This window comes from Danaus plexippus (genome assembly GCF_018135715.1).
Source record: "Danaus plexippus chromosome 9 unlocalized genomic scaffold, MEX_DaPlex mxdp_24, whole genome shotgun sequence".
NCBI classification, from domain to species: Eukaryota; Metazoa; Arthropoda; class Insecta; order Lepidoptera; family Nymphalidae; genus Danaus; species Danaus plexippus.
In genome coordinates, this window is record NW_026869847.1 from 1,875,643 (window position 1) to 1,898,509 (window position 22,867).

At 30.0% G+C, this 22,867-nt stretch overlaps 3 protein-coding genes across 3 annotated transcripts; 2 read left to right on the forward strand and 1 right to left on the reverse strand.

Moving 5' to 3' along the window:
- The first annotated feature begins 217 nt into the window (after positions 1-217).
- LOC116767733 (integrin alpha-PS5-like) lies at positions 218-7,851 on the forward strand. The gene is made up of 25 exons (XM_032658192.2): positions 218-373; positions 454-598; positions 701-810; positions 1,329-1,393; positions 1,486-1,531; positions 1,760-1,888; positions 2,016-2,099; positions 2,245-2,337; positions 2,408-2,484; positions 2,559-2,762; positions 2,991-3,090; positions 3,181-3,351; positions 3,424-3,518; positions 3,799-3,871; positions 3,942-4,087; positions 4,588-4,781; positions 4,853-5,051; positions 5,262-5,419; positions 5,655-5,733; positions 6,087-6,182; positions 6,446-6,596; positions 6,662-6,740; positions 7,028-7,139; positions 7,447-7,518; positions 7,597-7,851. Exons 1-25 carry the CDS (start codon positions 364-366, stop codon positions 7,699-7,701), a joined length of 2,793 nt encoding a protein of 930 aa, XP_032514083.2. The 5' UTR covers positions 218-363; the 3' UTR covers positions 7,702-7,851.
- Positions 7,852-8,969: 1,118 nt separating this feature from the next.
- Positions 8,970-11,134, forward strand: LOC116767570 (versican core protein). The gene is made up of 5 exons (XM_061527188.1): positions 8,970-9,086; positions 9,304-9,576; positions 9,975-10,148; positions 10,501-10,776; positions 10,961-11,134. Exons 1-5 carry the CDS (start codon positions 9,041-9,043, stop codon positions 11,128-11,130), a joined length of 939 nt encoding a protein of 312 aa, XP_061383172.1. The 5' UTR covers positions 8,970-9,040; the 3' UTR covers positions 11,131-11,134.
- Positions 11,135-11,181: 47 nt separating this feature from the next.
- LOC116767569 (integrin alpha-4-like) lies at positions 11,182-21,824 on the reverse strand. Its single transcript, XM_061527186.1, has 25 exons — positions 21,691-21,824; positions 21,218-21,356; positions 20,781-20,881; positions 20,465-20,520; positions 20,149-20,167; positions 19,937-20,044; positions 18,963-19,049; positions 18,493-18,567; positions 17,486-17,574; positions 17,132-17,332; positions 16,858-16,957; positions 16,601-16,774; positions 16,391-16,488; positions 16,065-16,143; positions 15,297-15,421; positions 14,680-14,879; positions 13,998-14,199; positions 13,502-13,665; positions 13,353-13,431; positions 12,940-13,026; positions 12,545-12,683; positions 12,321-12,399; positions 11,908-12,019; positions 11,543-11,608; positions 11,182-11,420 (listed from the first exon to the last, which is right to left on the reverse strand). Exons 1-25 carry the CDS (start codon positions 21,701-21,703, stop codon positions 11,379-11,381), a joined length of 2,634 nt encoding a protein of 877 aa, XP_061383170.1. The 5' UTR covers positions 21,704-21,824; the 3' UTR covers positions 11,182-11,378.
- Between the last annotated feature and the right edge of the window lie 1,043 nt (positions 21,825-22,867).

The window sequence follows — 22,867 nt, forward strand, 5'->3', positions numbered from 1 at the left end:
TTGTAACACTAATGTTGTTTTAGGAGATTTCATTATAATTCTTTGACATATAAAATGTTATTCTTCTGTCAATATTCATTTAGGCATCTAAATATTCAATTAAATCATTTTATATATTTATACTAAAATAATACAATTAATTTTAATGTAACATATAAAGTATAAGATATTAATTATGGTTGCTTTTTCGGTACTAACTCTTATCACAAACGTAATTATTTTCAGAGCCGACGCTAAGGAAAACCAACACTTATTACAATCCGGTAAATTATAAACTGATATTACTCAGTTTTTGTTCTTGCTTTGAAATTTATATCATGAGATGTCATTTTAAACGTTTACTAATAGTGATATAACGTCGGTATGATTTTCGGTTAGTAGTATTGTCGTTTCGTAGATAATTTACCATTGTTTTTAAACATATTTCATGAATAGACATTGTTTGCTTTCTAGGTATATTTAATTTGGTCGTTCTATATATAATAACAGTATGTCAAGGCTACATCCATCTCGCCTCCATGAAGATTTACCGACACGATACAAACAAAACTAATTCTTTGTTTGGCTACAGCCTAGCTTACCAATCAGGGTTTCGAAGGTATCGTACAAAAATACAAAAAAAATACTGCTACGAAAGTTTACGTTAAAATATAACGTACTCAATTATTTTATTGCCAATTATTATAATTATTATTTTCAGATTGATTATCTCGTCACCGCTTGAAAACGAGAATGGACAAGTTTTTACAATGTCCTTGAATTCTTCAAAAATTGAAACTGTTTCCCTGGACCCAAAACTTCTACCACGAAGTAAGAACAGTTATTTTACAACGTAACGGATACATATTTTTGTCTTTAGAACATTTTAAACCTAAATAAAAATATTACAATTAATATATAATAATAAATTAACTATTATACGACCAAATATGTATTGCTACCACTCAATCTCATCTCTTAATAATGGGAACATTTTAGACAGTTTGCTATAACAAGATTCTGTAACTGATTTTGTCCTACGTTCATCGCCTTGATTCATATTGTCTGCCACGGACGTTCAAATAACTTTTAATTCGTTATTATTCCATCTCCTGATACTAAATTAAGATGGGTGTTGTAAAAGGTCAGACAGATTCAAAAAATTTTTTTAGTTCAATTTTATTACCACTAAGACTTAAACCGAAACGTTTAAGATTGAAAAGTAATTCAGATATCCTCCCATAAGTAACTTTCCTAGGGTCTCAAAATCAATCTCTATGTACCTGATAATTAAACTAAAGATTTTCTGATTTCGGCACATCCATGACGCATTTAATTTTTTTTTTTAGCGCCAACTATCAAACATAACTTCTGGCTCGGTGCTACAGTGAAGGCTAATTCAAATTTCTTTGTTGTAAGTAAATTTTTCGATGTATTGATCTGTCTGTTATAAGATTAAAAATAATTGACTATTTACGTAAATTATTCAAATGCCATTATTTACAGACATGCGCCCCACGATACGCAGAACTGAAGACAATCCGAAAGCCAAGTAACTTACAAAATTAATAAATATAAATTTCTTCATTCATTCGTTTGTTCATTTATTCTTCATGTTTTCGCTCATTCGTTTCATTCTCTATATCATCATTACATTTAAAGATTTATGACTTTGAAATATATCTCATAACAAACAATTATTTACGAGTATATCATTTCGTTTGTATATTGTCAAAAAAATATTTATAGCGAATAAATTGAACAAAATAATGGATTTCAGTTCGTACACAATACCCAGCAACACTAGGGCTCTGTGTCTTATTTGAATATACGGATTCGGATACATATATATCTAGAAGACTCGCACACATGAGTAGTGAAGACCGATCCATAAGAGCAAAAACATTTGGTTAGTTGACAACTAAAATATATTGTTTAAAGGAAATAAGAATTTTAATAAAAATGACATTGTAATTTTTTACGTACTAAATTTAATTTCATACGAGATTGCTCATATTGTTATAAATATTTTCCAGGAGAAAATCTTGACTCCATGGGTTGGAGTATAGACCTAGCAAACTCTGGTCAAGTCCTAATAGGATCACCAGCGATGTTGACAGGTAACTCATTTATTTAAAATTTACTTCTAGTATACTAGGACAACTTGTTTATAATTTTTTGATTATACATATTCTTCACGTCATTTGAATTACATTTATGCTTAAACGTAAAATAAAATTAACATTCACTGTTTTATATTTTAAGGTCGTGTGGTGTTATATGAAGATCCTTACAGCAAAGACTTCCCTAAACTCATATATAAAATGAACCAAGAAAACATAGCCCGTCATAATTACGGTAGTGAATGGATTTTAAAGTTTTGAAAGATGAATAATTTCATAATAATATATATTTTTTCAATCCTTAGGTTACAGCTTAGCTATAGGAGAGTTTTTTGATCAGAGCACAGTCTACGCAATCAGTGCTACGTTTGGATTTGGAAAGGTTTTAATAGAAAATATATTTTAAATAACGCGCATATGTGAAATAACGCTATTATAACTATAAAATTATTTCAGGTTTATTTTTTTGACTCGAAGCTTCAAAATATAGGTATTATAAAAGATATAGAAATTGGTTCGATTTTCGGCGCAGCTCTATGTCCAGCCCATCTAGGAACGAAAGCCTTGTTGGTAGGAGCTCCAGCGTATTTCGACAAAACTTACAATTACGATGTGGGAGCCGTCTACGTTTATTTGGATCAAACAGAAGAAGGTTCGAAGGTATGTTATATTGGATAATACAAAGAAATATTTGGTATAATGTTAAAGAACTATAAAATAGCCTGCAGTCCACCTCGTAGCGAGTAGCTATTGCCTATTGATACTAAGATTACCAAATTACCAATTTACCAACCTAACAACTATTGAAATGTCGGGAGTATTGATAGTATCCGACTAAAAGGGAAAGGGTCGTAAAAAGCTTTAGTTATATTTAAATAATAATTTCAGAAAATGCTCCTAAAACGAAAAATCAAAGGTTTATCTAGTGGAAGCTACTTTGGTCACGCTATCGCTAGTCTTGGTGATATAGATGGAGATAATAAAGATGGTAAGATAAAATCACTTTTTAAAGAGACCATAATATAAAAAATTTGTACTAATTAAGGGAAAATTTCCAACACAAATTAATTTTTTCCAGAGATTGTCGTAGCAGCACCCTTTGAAGACGGAATCGGTGCAGTGTATTTCTTCTCTGGGTCTGGTGTTCTGGATGGATTATCTCAACCGAGAAAAATTCAACCCAAGGGTTTCCAATCCTTTGGATTCAGCCTAACAATATTGGAAGACTTGGATGGGAACGGTTGTAAAGGTATATTCAAAACCTTATCTTTTTTAAAATTTATACACGAGACAAAATACACGTGTTTATATTTTCTTATAGAACTAGCTGTAGGATCTCCCAAAGATAACAAAGTGGTTATTTTCAAAACTATCGCTTTTATTAAAGTAATACTGAAAGCAGACTTAAATCAAGAGGTAAGAATTTTGTCACCTGAAATACTTAGCTTTTTAACGTACCTTGTTCGAGTCAAACAATTGATTGAAATTTTTCAAGAAATATGCAACTCTTCTTTTAACTAACTTGCTAATAGTTATATGGTTATAATTTTGGTATTACGAATTGGTATTCGTGCAAATATAGTCTTATAGACTATTATGTAGATGTTCAAGTTTATTGAATAGTGAAGAAAATTAAAGTAGTAATTTTTTTCTTTACATTATTATTAATATTTTTAATTATCTTACTTGTTTTAAGAGCGACAAAGAATTTGTATTAACGTCATGTATCGATGGAGTCTATCCTCTGAAGCCAGAAAATATAACTGCAGGTAACAAAATTAATTTAAAAATCATGACATTAATGATTCTTTGAGTATCTACATTCATTACTTATTACAGATATAGTAATTGAAGTGAAATTAAAAAACGCAGCGTTCACAACGGTCACCTCAAAAAATGGTGTGTATCAATACGAGGTTTCCATGGCCGAAAAGAGGATGCTGTGTAAAAACTTCACACTCGAAGTGCATGAGGATGCTGAAAAAGTATTATTATTTTTTTACATATTAGATATTTTTATTCCTGGACACAAGTATTACTCGTTATAGCTAGCAACAGAATAGGTGCTATATTACTGAATGTAGGGTGATAAAATATGACTTTAGAGAATGATTGTATTAAAAACCACAAATTAATTATTTTTTAAATGATTACAAGCTATTTGTAGTGTAAAAAAACAGAATAACATTATTTTCTTGATCTGAAAAGGTTTCGATTAATGAATTCATTCTTATCTTTAAATAATTAAGAACCAAAAATATAATTATTATAAATCCTAGCTTAGCTTAAAGTTTAGAAATGTAACAACGATAGTCTTTTTATTTAGATATGTAAATAACGGATCTCTTTGTTTTAGTTATACACATAATAATAATAAAAAAAATCTTTAGGTACACCTAATACTAGTTGCAAAATTTTCTAAACAACTCGTGACTTATATTTAGGAATCATGATAATAAGTTATTCAGATGAAATGTGGTTTTAGGGTTTCGATTACGAAATTATGTCATACGAAGTAACTGCATCTTTAAAAGAAGATCCAGAAGAAGCGCTTGAGTTTGACCCATCAAGAGTCCTCTTGAGTGATGAAAGTGTTTTAAAACAACAAGGACAGAAGTGGAAAGACGATACATCGTTACAAGAACCGCAATTTCACCTCAACATATCTACTTCAATGGCGTAAATCAGTTCAGTGATATTAAGATGTCAGTGTATTGGATTTATGATTAATATTTTTTTACACATTTCAGACAACCGTACATGATTGGTTCTTCGTACCAAGAAACGTTTACATTGGCAGTATTAAACGAGGGTGGTGCAGCACATGCGGCCTGTATGCATCTGGTAGTGGAAGGAGCGCGAGTCATCGCACATCCATCTTCGTGTAGACGCGAGCTGGACAGATTAGTCTGCAGACACAACCATGTCATCAACACCAATGACTTTTGGGTTTGTTAATATAACCGCAATTTTGAAACATCACAGTTTGGCGAAAGATTTAAAATGGACAATTCAAATATGATTTCATTAAAAAAAGACAGAAAAATATGCTTTTCCTATAGCTACATAATTAAATTAGACTCAACTATAAGTTTTATACTTATTAAATGAAACAAAAAATACAGTTTTATATTCCTTAGCAATATTTATTATTTACAGATAAATGAAATTCTAATAGAAACAGATTATTTGACAAGTATTCATGACACTCTTACGGTCCGTTGTGATTTATATCCACAATGTGGCGGAAAAAATGTATCAAGTTACGAAAAAATTATCGAATTAAAACCTTACAACTATATGGTCGTAATTACGGGGTGAGTTATTATTTTATTTGCATCTATCAGCTGAAGTGCTATTTATGTTTCATTTCAATTTTGATCAGACTGAAAAATTTAACAGAATAAAGAAAAAACTTTAAACTTCAAAATTTCTACGACTGCATAAGTTCAATTTTGAAACCTTGCATTTAAAACAAATAGGTAAGAATCCGGGGTGTCATTATTAAGGACCTGATTCTCAAAATAGCTTTAGATAAAATACTTTTTTCAGCCAATCCAATCCTGATGAAAAGTTACCAATCACTGTTGATGATTTCCATACGGGCAAATCATTTGATCATGTGTATACGGTATGGCGACTAATATTTTAATATTACTGTTGTTGCTATTATATTTATAGTAATATAAAACTATTTATTTTAATTCCAAACTGTGACGGTTTATGTTAGCTGTTAAATAAGTCGTTGACCTTAGTGCCAATATTTTTAGCATATATCAACAACGCATAGTGACTCTTCTATATAATAAAATCATACCTTGTAAATTATGCAAATTTGTCAAATAGCTAGTAGCTATTCCCAAGAAATTTTATAAGTTTTCTGATAGAATTAAAAACATTGAAAGCTTTGAGAGTAGAGTAAAAGTTAGTTTATTAATAAACCGATCTTTCCTCTGAGCTAAGTTAATAAAAATATTATCTTAGATATACAACTTCGGTCTCACCAACTGGGTAGGAGTGCAAAGTGAGATCGTTTTACAAAATTCCCAATTCATCGACTACTCAGATGCACCAATAAAGGTAAAAAATAACATTCTCACTTAACCACTAATTTTTAATCTTAATCATGTCATAATAACTTATAATTTTAATAAGTACAACAGTTGTTTTGCAAGCAATGATTACGATTACAATATCTAAATCATTAACAACTATTAAAATATTGAAGCCTTCAAAATGTATGTCTTTGGTACATACCTTTGTTTATAGTACCCACCCCTCGCCTATTTAATAAGTCAGGATTCAAAAAGTAACATTTGTATACATCAAATATATTTTTGTAGGTTTACGCATACACATCTTTAATCGAATGTGAAATTGGCAATAAAAACCGATCCGAAGAAAAAATAAGAGTGTTATGCAAAATAGGTGACCTGGGAAGACAAGAAAAAGTTGTTGTCGTTGTTGCCATGAATATTGCAAGGGATACTTTAAGTATGTATAAATCTATACGATTATTAATTTTATCTGAGATTAGGGACTCATATTGCATGTTTCAGAATTCGACAGTGAAGATCAGAATATCACAGTCACCTCGTCTATGGAATTGCTGCTTCGGGATGGAAACAAATTTTTAAGGTAAGGCCTTAGTTACAGGTACTATTAAAAGTATTTAACCTAAAAAAAATATTATGTAAAGAACACAACATTTTTGAAATAACAAAAAAATCGTGCACTACTTAGAGATTGTTATGAAACGAATCTTATATATTTTTTTGACGCTCTTAAAAAGTAAAAATACCTTCAACTACAATGACGACCTTATACTTCTTACAAAGTAAAATCCAAACGTTTGGAAAAAACCAGAATGGAAAGTATATTTAATATATATTGTAACTATTTATAGTGTTAAGTTCATTTTTCAGCTTGAATACAACACTGACTTTCGAAGCGGCCACAGTTCCTCTTTGGGTGACTCTCGCATCCTCCTTCCTAGGCGTCTTTCTTCTCATTATAATTGCATATATTTTATATGAAGTAAGTTTATCAATGGCTACACATATTTATCTTACATCAAGGACATGTCATATAAATAATGTTATTTAAATTTTTGTTGCAATAAGCAGTATTATTCCAAAATGTCTCGTGGACTTTAGTAACTTGATTTTTGGTAATAGTTACACGGACATAAAATTACTATAAATAACGACATCTACTCAATCAAGTTACTTTTCCTCCTTTTTTAAAATAACATATATAATATCCATATAGAATACAGGTAACAAAATATTGTTTCAATTATTTTAAAGAATATGTACAATTTATTAGTAAATATGCATTCTAGTATGGATTTCTTCAACGAAAGACAAAGGAAAAACTAAATGAAACTAAAAAGGAGGTGTACAGACAGAGCGTGGTAAGTTATAAATTTGTTACTAATACAAGTCATCCCTAATCATAATAGTTTTTTAATTACCAATAACGATATCGACAGCGCCGTTCTATGATGCGAGAGAGCATGAGAGCGGCTATCAACAGAAGGAGTGCAGAGGACAACGATATATTGATGGAGGAAGTCGTTCAGGAATCAGATTTTTAAGAAAAAGATATCGTAAATCTGCCTTTAACCTGTATGAGTAAAATATGACAAATAATGTATAGTATCAAAATCAAAGACTGTGTCATGTATATGTCATATTACTGTTTTATCGGTTTTTCGATTCATAATAAATTATTATTTAACTACCAATATTTCCTTATTTCAACATAAATATCATAAGTATTATTATAATAACATGACACATTCGGAATTTTTAACCTTCTTGTAACTATTTTCGAAAAGTGTCAGAAGTGACTTCCGTTACAAAAAAAAAATCTTTTTTTTATTCTTATCAGAAAAATTATTTCATTGAATAATTAAAATGATACATTTTTAACACCTGTTCTCGTTTATATTTTGAAACTTGATACATATAAAAGGTGGTCCTAAAGAGAAATTTATGAGTGCTTTTGATATTATTTCATGGACTACACGCTGATAATAATTTGATATCTCGTTCATATTTTTCGCAGGGAAAATATCTCGCGTTAGAAAAGTATTTTGTAACGAAAAGCACTATTATATAAAATTTTAATTATAAATTTAATCTATCCTAATTACTCTTTTAGACGATCGATAACTTTGTATGTAGAATAATTTATATATCAAATTCCCGTTTATTAAGAAAACAAAAAGAAGTTGAAACAAATGTTGCTTTTGAAGGGGCTTTATAGATGGCATCGTTTGCTGCACTCTAGTTAGCATATTTGTGTGCAAACTAAAATTTAAATTGGAACCACTAACACTGTAGGTAGTAAAGACAAAGACGTCTGGCAAAAGCCAACAAATGATAATAAAATAAACTAACTGAGAATTCTGTACGAATATAACAGTTGACTGATAATATTATTATGTTAAATGTATATAGAAATACAAGTTAAAATGACAAATAGTTTGAATAATGTTTGAAAAATTCGTATCTGTATATAAAGAATATTCGTATACATTAATAATAATGCTGTTTTGATAATTCAATAGCCATGATTATTTCACAGGAAACAAACAAGTTAACATAGGGCACCGATAAAATTAATATAAATAAACAATAATTAATTTAAAAACATCACGTGTTTATTAGATATGGAACTTATGAAGTGAGTTATATTAAAGCAAGTATTTCTTTTAAGGACTTTTTTTTTTTCACCTATGTTTGATCCGACCATCATTGTCGTGAATTTCAAATATATGTATTTATTGTTCCGTTTCAACTTAAAAAACATTTTGTTTACGATTAGTTTATGGTCCAGATATGCAAATTAATTATATTTCTTATCAGAGTAATTGAGTGAAACGATTGCAAACACTTATCAATAACACAGTTTTATGTGAGCATCTCAAGATGTTAAAATTTTTGTTCTCTGTTTTTTTATTCTGTATCTGTTTCGGTAAGTGCAATTAGTGTTAGCTATTTTTATCCAAATTTTCTCGATTAAAACTTTCCAAGATGTATTCATGTTACTTAATTCAATTAAAAACTATATAAATGGTGATATGTGCAATACAAGGACCTAAGTGATATATGAATAAGCATTTTATGAGTAGCGACGTAAGTACCTATAGTGATAATACATTTTAACAAAATATTTTGTGTATTGAGTACAGACAGCTACGTTCTATCCAAACAATACCGAAATGACTACACTTACAACAAGAAAACGGATTCTTTTTACAAGTTACATACAGAAACTCTCACATTCAGAAAAGCGAAAACCGTATGTGAATATGAGGGAGCGGGAATCTTGGTGCTAACTTCGGAATACGACGTCATCCAAGTCCATGAAATGTTTAAACAATATCCCGACCTTGACAATTACGCCTGGGTAGCAGGTGATGGTAAACAACACGATTCCGCCGAGCTGAAACCCATCATTGACTGTAAGTATAAAAGCAGCTTAAACTTAGTTAGAGTTATGAAAAAACCTATTTAACCTCTTCTTGATTATATCAATTCCTCTTATGAATATATAAAGGGTTTTAAGTAGAAGTTCTCTTAGTTTTCTTGTCCAATAAACACCTATAGAACACTTGCAGGTCGTCATCGACCCCAGGTGTTCGATATAGCGTGAGTGACAGAGGTTTAGAACCTAGCCCACCAAAGAAACATATCTTAAACTTCTTAGGTGTACAAGTTTCCTTACAGTATTCTTATACTGGGATATAATTCAAGCAATTATTATATGCCAATCATATGGTCACACCCGATACATTGGTCCTATTTCTTTTAAACATATAAAAATAAGTATTAATTTTAATATATAATTTCGCTTTATCAGTGGAAAACTTATACGTAGTGGAAGCACAAGAAAATATAAAAGATGACGAATGTGATGTCATCCAAAGAGATGGGAAGGTAGACGGCTGCAATTGTTATCGACAATTGCCTTTTGTCTGTAAAGTTGAAGCCAGGAACGCTTTCTATGATCCTCACTGTAAGGTCTTTGGTAAAGGTTAGTCATAACGATATTTTAGATTTTCGCGATCATACATAATAAAAGTAGGTTTTTCGGATACTACGCGTTTCTTATGATGCTATACGTACATGATTGCGACGTTTCGGTTCCTTTACAAGAGCCGTTATTATCGAGGGAAGCGAAATTTTCATTTGTTTATCTGAAAAACTCAGTTTCATTTAAAGGTTAGTCATACATAACCTTAATCACGTTAAACATTAAAATATATCAAAAATTGGAACTGAAGTATTGTGCTGTATGATCAAGACCTATTAACAAAGACGACAACCTCCAAATTATTGTCGGATGGAGTTATTCATGGAATCATTAACTAATATTTCTATCGCAGATTACCAATATTTTGAAACTGTGGGCAGTTGTTACAAAGTACCTAGGATATCTTATTCCTGGAATCAAGCGTATGCTGATTGCCAATCGCAAGGAGCTCACTTGGCAGTGTTGAACTCTGAAGCTGAACACAGCGTTATTCGTCACCAAATTTTGAATAAGATTGAAAACTCTCTTGCAACTGTGTATCACCCAAAAACCGAGTGGTTTTTTATAGCTGGTATAAGAGCGCAAAAAGCAACGGATGGATCTGCACTAGTTTTTAAGACTATTTTTAGTAAGTAGAATTAAAAACTTCTGATATAATAGTTGAGAAACAAATACTAATGTATGCTGATGTCTAAAATGTTTAAAATGAATATATTTTGCAGTAAAGCACATATCAATTGATACCTTTGCAGCTAAAAAAGAACTAGCGCAAATGTACATATAAAATTTATATATGTATTTATATTTTTTAGATCAGACATTAGAAGAAGCTGGCTATAACGAATGGTCGCCCAACGAGCCAAACAATTCATTAGGCAATGAGTACTGTGGGACCATATTTAAAAACGATGGCAAATACAACGATGTCGACTGCTCCGACTATTACGCGTTTATTTGCGAAAAGGAAATAGACAATGTATAGATTATGTGTATGTTTATTTATTTCATATATTAATAACAAACATCAATAAGAGTCGAAATGTAAAATAAATTTATTCATATTGTCATTTTATTCAAATTTAGAAAATGGCTTATTACAGTCTAAAAATTAAAAAAAAAAGATGCAACAAAATACGTTCATATTGAAAAATGGAACACATTTTGAATATAAAACAAAATATATATATTCAAAACTCATAACCGTAATTTATGTAACAACACTATTTGTTCCTAATTTGAATCTGAATCGCAATCGTCTCTATTTCCCCGATCCTGAAACAATTTAAAACCTGCGTTAGAACATGTTTGAAAATGTATGCAATTGCAAGAAACATATAATTTTGACCAATATGATTATATACACCTATATATATATAACTTTATTACATACTTACTTTAATATAAAGTGATGCTTTCAAATTGTTCAGTTTCTTTTTATTTTTTCTTTGAAAACATTTTTTCTGGAATTAAAAAAATATATGTACGATAATCGTAAAAACTATATTATTAATGGCAATAAGAATAAATCTATTATTATATAAAATAGATTGTAGCGTGTAAGACTTGAATGAGATTCTGTGTACACAAGAATGATTTAAAAAAGACTATCGTTTATATCAAAAGTCGATCAACCGACAATCCTTTGTGCTTAGTAATCATTCAACATTAATATTTTAAAAATACGAAATTCTAAATTAACTAAATCTATATACTGTGTAAGTGTTAATGTTATATATCGTATAAAAAAAAAATATCTCACCTTATATAAAACATATATTATTAAACATATAATGATTAGCCCCAATAGAAGGGCTAAGATAATTATCCAAGCGGGAGCAGAGGTGGATACTAGAGCTAACTTTGTTGTTAACCTGAAAGAATTACACGTAATAAATAGTCACTTAAGTCAATAGCAATACTCTCGGTCAGTAGTCACAGTCTTATAAATATAGAAGATAAGCTTATATCCATACTTTTAATATAAATTCGATACAATAAAATTTTCACATATGCATTTCAAATATCTTGAATAACGTAACTATTTTTCATTTAAATAACGATGGAATATAAGGAGAAAGAAAATTATTTTTTTCTCAGAAATATATTACTATAAAACGTTACGTTTGATTGGTTTAAATTTATTTATTTTATAAAAATGAATAGTCGCTATACCTCTGGACTAATCGTTCTTGTTTCAGTAAAACGGCAAGCCTAGTCACGACGTAAGCGTTTCCAGCGCGTATGATGTCATCTGTAAACACGTGTTTATTGACTGTCATCAATAATAATCTTGTATTGATTAAAATTTTAATGTAAAATTATGCAACCTTTTGTTTACATAAATAAATATTTATAACCAATGACGAGACGCTTGTAATATTAAGCATTGTACGTACCTAGCGTATTTGGATGCAATTCTATGCATACAATAATATTTTTCACAACGTTATGTTTCAAGTCACCGACGTCACAGGTAGCTGTTAGATTTGTTTCACCTTCGTTTAAAATACAAGACTCCGTTGTCTTATCAACGATCTGGTTTCATTGACAAAAATAGTACATACATGTAAAATAATCACGACTATATACGTATAACGAATGTCAAATTAAGAAATGTATTTGTGGCATCTGTGGCGCGAAAAACCTAATTCAAATAACCAAAAAAAAAAACTCTTTTCAAACAGTATAAGTATATAGATGTAAAACAAAACAAATGTTGTTTTTGCCTGTTGTTGAAACGAGAATAATTTGAGTAATTACGTTACTTATCGATATTTATCGTAATACCTACAGACACACTGTAATTGAAGTAGGGACTCTTCTCAAGTAAGACTTCACATTTTACACCAACCCAATGAGTTAAGCCGTTATTTGTGATCTGTAATAATACGAAATTAGGTATCAATAAATACGCACTATAAGCATATAAGTAGTGTTACAAGTGGCGCCATCTGTGCCGTATTGGTTCTAATGTACTATAATCCTTAGCATTATTTTTGTGACTGATTTTAATTAATTGAACCATCGTAATTATGTAATGGCAACATTTAAGTATGAACTTGTATTTGAAAACTATAAACACTCGCTTCAGCCATATTGCAATATATATATATATTACTGGAAGTATTACTGAAAATTAAGGATCAAGACAAAAACTGTACCTTGGACAGTACTTTTGCATAAAATGTAATAATGTCATCTCACCAAATAGACATGTTCCAACTGCTGTTTCTTTGCGGCGTCCTCTGAAGTAAAATTTACTAAATCACTAGGATTGGATATACTAAAACAAAAAATTTAACTAGGTTTTATAGGTTCTCTTTGTTCTAAATAAAAATTAAGTTATAGCTCACCCATTTACAACGATTCCTTCTGTGTCGTAACCGAGACGGATTATTTTTTCATATCTTTGTCTGTCCTCGTGATTGTTGCAATGACTGTATACGACGTATGTTATGGTAATGTTTTCGTCTTCGCTCGTCAATGTATCGGTATCAATTTGTATTTCTCCGATTCTCTGAATAAAATCATTTAATTCCTTACAACTTCTTTGGTGTTAGTTAAAAATGTTTACTTATATTATTTTATATACTTAAGATGAACTTGCCTCTGGGATTTTGTATAATATTTTTTTATAGATGTTTTTTTTCGGATGCTTCTTTTGAAATGGTGTAACATATAAACAATGTGCGGTATTGAATTTATTTTTAAGTTATGCATCTAAAGGTAGTGTAGTACTAAATCACTTTTTAAAACTATTTCTATTCTAGTTCAAAATAAAAAATAATATGTAAGGTTTTGATAAGTTTCATTAATAAATAATAAGTTCCGAATGCTATAAAAACGTACCCAAACATCATTAGTGGTTATAGGTCTCGCCGGCTTACAAATGACTTGTTCGGTCTGATCAGGGCGTGTGCAAGTACTCGGGTGTCGGAACACGTGGGCGCCGGACACGAGCACGTGGGCACACGCGGAGTAAGCAGACTCGCCGGAATTGAGCAAGGACAACGAAAAGCTCGCGTTGTCTGAACCAACGACAAATGGTTCACTGGAGATCGATCGAATATTGTATTTTGCATCAATAATACATACTAATTAGACTATCCTTTTTCTATACATTAGTTTTATTACGTTAGTAAAACAAAGAATATTTTATATATATAAGAATTATCAAAAACGCCCGTGTATTAAGAGGCATTGTCGTATGCAGTATGCAAAATTAATTCTTTGTCTTCGACTTCTGCATATGTTTAACTTTAATTTTATTTTGAAAAAACCGTGTTTGATTTCAATTTTGTTTCATTAATATTATTACTATTATTATTCAAATTATATTTTACAATGCACGTAAAACTGTTCCATCATTTTCTGTATTAATTGTTCTTAATAAAGGAATATCTTCAATTTGATTAGAAAAGACACACGCAGTGTTGTAACATGGCTATGAAACTTAACCCGTAAGATAAATTTGAATCACAATTAACATAAAAATATATAATGAATAGCAAACACTTGTACGTATGCTTACGTAATATTTGATTGTAATGTAGCGGTTAATATAGGAACACATCTTTCTCGGCCCTCACAGTCAGCAGCAGACACTTGTCCTTGTATTTCAACCTTGCTCCTCTCGCTGAGCACAGCCCGCGAGCTTGAGTATTCATTGTTCGCTACATTGATTAAAGAGGCTGATATTTTGTACGCTATCAGTTCATCATAATTACCTTCCTGAAATTAACAATCTTCTCGTTTCATAGATTCCTAATTTGCTAAGACGATGACATTATAAAGAAGGTAGCTATAAAGCTACTCGCCTACTACAGAGTCGTCAGAACTATTTGAATAATGATCTGACATTAATTTAACATAAAGGTTAAGAATAAAACGGTTCAACTAAGAGCGGAATCACGGAATCAATTCACTAAGTTAAAAGAGGGTAGAAAGTTTAAATGAGATTTTTGCAGATATTATGGAGACTAAGTATTTATAGAGAAAAGCCTTAGCAATGAGACTAATGAGAGTTTCAGTGATTTTTCGTTATTCTTAGTTGGAGTAAACGTACTTGGAAGTCTAAGAAATGGAAGCTAAACTTTTTTGGACTAATAATATACTAGATATATAACTGACCGGTTTTTTTATACTTACGATTGGCGTTAAGACTGTGACGTTCTTGCAATATAATACGTCAGAACCAATGGGAAACGCAAACGTACCATTTTCATTTTCCAATGATGCATCCGGGTGATTTATATCCACCTTAATGGAGATACCTGGTAATCATTTTACATTATTTACAATTTCAATTCATAATGAGATGTAAGATTTTCGCGAGTTTTATTCATTAAAATGAAACTAATATTTTTCGGATAAACTACGCGGATTTTTATTATTTTAAAAAACTACATAATCCCGACGTTTCGGTTACTTTTCAGCAACCGTGATTACGGGCAGACGAGACCCGTCGACGAGAAACGTCGGGATTAGGTAGTTTTTTAAAATAATAAAAATCCGCGTAGTTTATCCGAAAAATATTAGTTTTATTTCAATTCATTTTTTCGAAAGCTTATTTAGTTTTGACGTATAACTTTCCTTATAACAGATGCTCCTGAAGATCAGTTCCTCTCTCTATGATTAATCACAAGCACTTGTATGAAACGAACAACAGATAAGCAAGCTTTTAATTATATAATTTTCTTGCCCTCGGTAGGCTTTTCTTTGTTTCCCTAAAGTTCTATAACTTAAGCGTCATTGTAATATTTAATTGATTATAATTTATTCTCTTCGCTAAGTTAGTTAAGTAAAATTATTTCTTATAAAAACACAAATCTTAATTGAAAGTGTACTGGACAGATGGAAGTGTAAAAATTTATAAATTTTGTAAAAACAGCAAAGGAAATGAAATATACAACTTACTTGAATTTATGCTATGTTTTTTTGGATACTCTATATTAGTACAAACAGCGAATACAAAAAATGTTCTGTTCGTTCTCATCTGAAAATAAAGTTAACATTGCTGTAAAGTTATATATGTATATACACGCATATATTATTTAAACGTTATCACGTAAGACTGTTTTTCGGATATACTTTAAATATTTTATTTCATCCGACACTTCATCCGAGGTTTCGATTACTTTGCGGTAACCTTCATCTCCGGCACTTCCACCGCGCCTGGCGTGATCACAATGACTGCATAGTAATAGATACTAACTAAACTCTTAGATATTATCACTTATTACCTGTATGTTTGGAAAGAATGCTTCTAAATTTACTGTAATATGACTGTTGCACTTCAATATAAAGGCTTTATCGCTAAATGGTGCTCCAACTGCTAATTCTAAAAGTAATTAATAATTATTAATTACTATTATTTTTATTATACAGCTTGTTTTAGCAAGAAAAAGATCTAAATTATTTGAACTATATTATACATATTCGTCTATAAGTACCGTTACATCCGCTGTTAAAACAATTATCTAAAGGAACCAGACTATGTCCAATGGTTTGATATTCCTCCGGTTGAATCTTCTGTAACCACGTATTCCCAGACAAGAGACTAGCTCCAGTATATATGTACACAGCACCCTTCAAGTCGTCTTCGTATGGTGCTCCTATCGCGACTTCTAAAACATTAATATATTTTTTATAATCAAATATTTCTGTTACCCAATAAATGTCTTAAATATTCTCAGTTATATGTAACTACCCTCTCGTCCGTCGCCATCCAAGTCTCCTAAACTAGCGATAGCGAAACCGAAGTATCCACCGTTTTTGTTTCCTTTTATAATTCTTTTTAATGTCAAATCCTAAAATATTTCAGATTCTATATTTTATTTTAATAATAATATTTATTGAGTCATATTTGTGTTTTTTTTTATCAATTTGTAGTTGTATGTTCGATGTATTGTCAATTTAATAAAAATCAACCACATGTGTTGAATTTGAATGAAAAAAGGCATTGAGAATATAAAAATAAATACCTTAGCCCCTTCATTCACATACAAATACACAGCGCCGTTGTCATAAGGGTCAGATCTCTCTGAAAATGTAGGAGATCCAACAAGAAGACTGGATCTTGATCCATACAAGTTAACTTTACACAAAGCAGCTCCATACAATCCGCCTACTTCAGTGCCAGATAGCCTGAGCAACTCTTTGTTGTCCTTATTTAAGATAAAGACCTAAAATTTTACATTTTGTTACAACCACATTATAAATAAAAAACAAATGACATAACCAAATGCAAGCTCTTAGTGCATCTGAAGCAATGAGATCGTTAGCACTATAATAACAATATATAACAGATGTTAATGAAATAATTAAGTTTTTTTTACCATCCCTTCTCCAAAATCACCAAAAGTTGTACTAATTGCATAACATATTTCGTTATCTGATAGAAAGTTTCCGCTTGCGATGGCGTAACCTGAATTTGATGAAAATTATATGTCAAAATCTATAAGTTGTTTATCCATTGATCGATAGTCTGTTTGCTTGTTATCATTCTGGCTGTCAGAAATTATCCTAACTAAATTAAATGCATTTTAAAATCAATCATTCAGATTAAAAATCACTTATGTCATAAACTTCCATTACCGCATCACCACCTCATTAACCGCTCTAAGCCAATATGCACCAGAAAACTTGATAAAACGGAAGATGTAAATAAAAATAAAGCAATAAATTATGTAAATTTAAGTGGACCTTACATAGAAAAATCTTAACTGTTGAGGTGACAAAAAACCTTTTAACTCATTATAGAATATCGATATAAAATTACGTGATCCCTAAATGTATCGATTCTTATTTCAAACGCCTTCGATAAATAGAACTACACTATTATCTTTACTACGTTCCGATAATGTGTTTTTTACGAGCGGCTACTATTCACTTCACTAAGTAACTAGTGATGGTCATCAACAAACTGGTTATATGGATAAAACGATATATATATTTTAAAACTTACGTTTCAGATATAAGCTCACATAAATTAAGGAGTAATTTAATCCGAATTTTACAAAGAAAGTCACTATAGATGCTATGAATTAGTTTTAATATATATATTTTATTTTATTTTTTGAATAGATAAAGAATAGCAAATGGCATATCTTCGCAAAGAATCACACAAAGCACACATCTTATTTAAAATTTACAATCATTACTTTGTACATTGTAAATTTTGTCAAACTTTTTTTCATGTTTTCGTATACTTACTGATTCTCTAAGAGGTAGTAAGTGTACTTACTCTATCTCTTAGAAAATCAGAGAATATATCAGAGAATAAATATATATATATATTATTCATACGTTTGGGTGTTTGTTTAAATATATGTGATTTACTTACCAAAATTATAACTTTTAATCAAATTCAGAAAAACTCTCGGCAGCGCCCTCTGGTTGTGGTAAAATTTCACGATTCCTATCAAACAATTTTTAATTATTTAATAAGTCACTTAAGTCATGAGCAAACATACAATCATATTTAATGTAATTTTTAAGATAATAATACGAAAATTTAGAACTCCAACACATCTTAAATAATCATACCTAAATATAATAAAATCATATTAAAGCTTTCTATGAAAAACTATCACTGATAACATATATATATAGGGTCGATCAACGTAACAAGTAAATTTTAAAATATAATATATCATTAAAGTAAAATATTTTAAAACTTACGCGACATAATTTTTAAACTTAAAAGTAATATGAGAACTGACTTTGTCATAATAAGAATCGCGTGAAATTCTTCTTAACCACTGACATTACGTCATGGCCTGATATGGCTAATTAAATTGGTCTCGTTATTACCTCTTAAGCTCACTGCAGGACTTCCAATTAGTACAAAATCTTCAGCGTCAACTTCTATGCTCCAGCCTGCTGTGTCAAGGCCGGAATCTGCATAAAAAATATTTCTTACTAGACAATGAAGAATATGCAAATACGTCAATGCAAACATCGCAAGTATTTCGTGTGAGTATTCGTATGTAAACTAATTATTCTTTATATATATATGTATGTATATATATAAATATATATATATATATATATATATATAAAATTAATTCCTATTTTATTGAAGACAAATCCGACCGATTTCTACAAATACACTACAGTTTACTATATTTGAATTAAAAATGCAAAATAATATAGCTGGTTTGGGTAGCACATAGATTTGACACAGCAAATGGTATACTTATAGAAAGAACTTTTACAAATCACAAACTTCATACAAGAATGTATTAAAAAAGCAAAAATATCTATGAATATCTTCGTAACAGTGTAAGGTCCACTGTAACAATACCAAGGAGATATGAGTTGGTATTTAACCTTAGCAGATTAAGCCTCTTAAGCCATAAAACACATTTAAGATTTTCGATAATTTTGTATTTTATATGAATATCTTTGGATACTTTCTTGATTAAATTTATTATTATTGTGAACATTCGATTTTATAGAGCTTTTTTAAAGACGTTTAAAGCGAAGATAAAACAGAGTATTAACAGCGATACTCAATAAGTCCACAATTCACTTATAAATATACTTGAAAGAGAAAAAATTTTGTTGTTTTAGTTTAGTTCATAAGAGTAATTTAATATAGTCTAATTTTTTACCGTCAGATCAGATATCACATCTTAACGCTCTTAATTACGTAACATTACGTACATCGCGATCTCGTTATCACGTTTTGTTCTTGTTGAACATGACGTGGAATAATGTAAAACAACTACGTAATCCTAACAACTAGCGTCGCGACACACCTGCTAGTTATATAAATAACTTACTTGAATAATAATTAATTTGGTCTGAAGGTATATCCTTAAATTCCCGCAGAGTATTGTTTGTAAGTGAATAGCACAAGCCTCTCGTCTTATGGTTATAAGTTTGATACCCTATTAAGAAAAACAGTTTATATTTACAGTTATTTAGATTTTAGACTAAATAAATGAAAAAAATCATAAAAAGATAGGAAAATATTAGTTCTTTTGATACTTACATAGTCTCGGGGCGCAAGTCTGTAAAACAATCATTGTAATTTAATAGACAGTAACTTCTAAGGTGCTATAAATCTTAATGAAACACTTCATAGCAACAATTCAATCTGTTTGTAGTACGCAGAAAGTTATAATAAAATAGAAATTAACGTCTTTAGACTTTGATTTTGTCTATAATTAAATGCAGCGGCAAAAGTTTAACATCATTGATCGGTTAAATCGACCTTTGAATAGTGTCAGAGCACATTTGCTAAACATAATCTCAAACACAAAAATGTATCTCAAAGTTTATACCATACTATGCGAAAAAATTCTTACCACTAAAAATTCAGAGCCGGCTTTTAAAACCGCTCCAAACCAATAGCTTCTCCCGTCTGTTATATGTAAAAAAAAATAAGCAAAATTATCAATGTTCATTATCCATATACAAAGTAACTGATAAGTGTGTTTAGGCTAAATGAGAGTTTTATTTGCTTTTGTTCACTTGGGAAATCATATCGAAGACTAACGTTGAAATCCTTCTGTTGAATAATTTTCATTTTATTATTTTGATATAATAAATCTTTTTGAATTGGTTAACTGGTTATATTATTTTGTATTGGAGTGTTAGGTATATAAATATATATATGCTTACCATCTACATTAGGAAGAGAGATTTCTTTAACACTTTTATTTTTTAAAACATCATAATCAAAGATTCTACCATTACCATATTTTGGAGCGCTTATGAATAGGCTGTAAAATATAAACGGCAAAATTAAGTTATTTTAATCATATGAACAAATTTATATATCTATATAACTAAAAAAGAGATAGTTGTGGTAGCATTTATTTAAAAAGATCTAGATAATGTTTCCAATTACTTCATTTAATTTTATATATGTAAGAATTCCGGGCAACAATATCAAAAAGTTACATTATTTCTTGGTTAATTTTATTAACTTTATTTAAAATGTCTTCTAGAGTATTCTAGAGATTTCGTTTTTCAATAGACTTGAATAGCAGACTCTATTATATTAATAATTTAACAATGAAGGTAAAACAAATTGATAACAAAATTTGTGTACACACTGCTTATTGTAATAGGCCATACTAAATCCCAACATGGCATCTGGTTGTGAACCGTTTGGTAGAGAGATGACTATCATAGATGGTTCATGATAAACTGATAGAATTGGTAGAACTTTCAAAAGCATCAGAATAATTTCACCTGGAAAATTAAGATTTATATTATTTCAAATGGGAAATCATAAGCCTCTAAAGACGTTCGGTTTTGTCGAAATATTGTTATTATTTAAGTCATCGGTCTAGTCGCCTGTTTAATTTGTTTGGTGTCTCAATACTCTCAATTTTTAAACACGTCAAAAATATTCAGCTGATAAATAAGTTCAAAACTCTTAAGCAATATTACTACGGTAATAGTTTTCAAAGGGTAATTAAAATTTTAAAGCGATTTAACTAAATAAATCTAACTCAGCATTGGATCTAATAGATGCAGTTTTGTTAGTTGTAGCGTGTAAATATTGAGGACTGTTACTACTCACCAATCACACTCATTTGAATGTTAATAAAATATATTTTAGTATCTGTTAAAACAGAACGACCGACGGCCACTCAATGTTTGTAACATTAAACAACTGATACCACATAATCAAATTAGTCTGAAAACACAATAATCTTAAAGCTTAGTATTGTCCTTATTATATTTTCCTTGTATTTTATTTATTTTAACCCGATACATGTCATACATACAATCATCAAACCGAAACGCGTGTATGTAGATATAATTAATAATTAATTTAAAATATTTTTATCACATTTTTTAAATCTGAATAAATGTAACTTCTAATAAGAATATTTACTATATTACGTTCTATGGAATTATAAAGGTGACATTCCGACTGTTTTAGAATACAGTGACCGGGTTTAAATACTTTTTTCATGAAATAACGTCCCATCACTAGATAATACTTAGACACTGACAAGAAACCTGTAAGAATCAACACTATTTAAGAATTAAAAGAAGTTAAAAACTTGGCGATTAATATGAAAGTGGTTGAGACCTACATCGAAAACGACAAAACACCCAAATTATTTTACTGCATTCACAGCAAGCTTAAGCGAGTAATGATATACAAATATAAAATAAGATCAATCGTTAAATAAAACAGAACATTTTATTAAGTTCCAACTTATATATAAATTGTTTTCGTAAGAAAAAGCCACAGTCAAAAATAACTAAGTAGATTTATTTAATAAACTGAAATAAAATGTATACTAGTCCTTTCAACACTGAACAAATTGTTATAATATAAAGAATATTTACATAACATCTTCAGATTAAGCTGATAGTTTCAGCTTCGCACGAAAACTTAAAGTTGTTTATGAATAGAGATCGGTGCAGTGACAAGTCTTAATTGAAAAGTATAGGTACGTGTAATAAAATAGACAGTAAACTTCAAAATACATACATCATAATTTAAATGAAACTAACGTTTTTCGGATTACTACGCGTATTTTATTATTTTAAATGCTACATACTCCCGACGTTTCGGTTACTTTACAGCAACCGTGATCACTGGCAGACGAGATGTGAATGCATACGACCGATGTTGTCTAATAAGATGACAAAGTAACCGTTCACTTGCCTGGTCGAGTATCCTGCCGCTATGTTTGATGTCTTTTTTAAGTGATATTTGGACACATGTTTGTATGATGTCG

Bases quoted from the DNA above. Each gene is read 5' to 3' on its own strand.
- LOC116767733 (XM_032658192.2), top strand. The intron at 1,889-2,015 runs GTTAGTTGACAA...AATATTTTCCAG, and splicing joins CATAAGAGCAAAAACATTTG to GAGAAAATCTTGACTCCATG. The intron at 3,519-3,798 runs GTAAGAATTTTG...ACTTGTTTTAAG, and splicing joins AAGCAGACTTAAATCAAGAG to AGCGACAAAGAATTTGTATT.
- LOC116767570 (XM_061527188.1), top strand. From the start codon at position 9,041: ATGTTAAAATTTTTGTTCTCTGTTTTTTTATTCTGTATCTGTTTCG. The intron at 9,087-9,303 runs GTAAGTGCAATT...TATTGAGTACAG, and splicing joins TTTATTCTGTATCTGTTTCG to ACAGCTACGTTCTATCCAAA. The intron at 10,777-10,960 runs GTAAGTAGAATT...TATATTTTTTAG, and splicing joins AGTTTTTAAGACTATTTTTA to ATCAGACATTAGAAGAAGCT.
- LOC116767569 (XM_061527186.1), bottom strand. The intron at 14,200-14,679 runs GTAAGCATACGT...ATCGATCTCCAG, and splicing joins ACATTACAATCAAATATTAC to TGAACCATTTGTCGTTGGTT. The intron at 12,400-12,544 runs GTACGTACAATG...ACGTGTTTACAG, and splicing joins ATTGCATCCAAATACGCTAG to ATGACATCATACGCGCTGGA.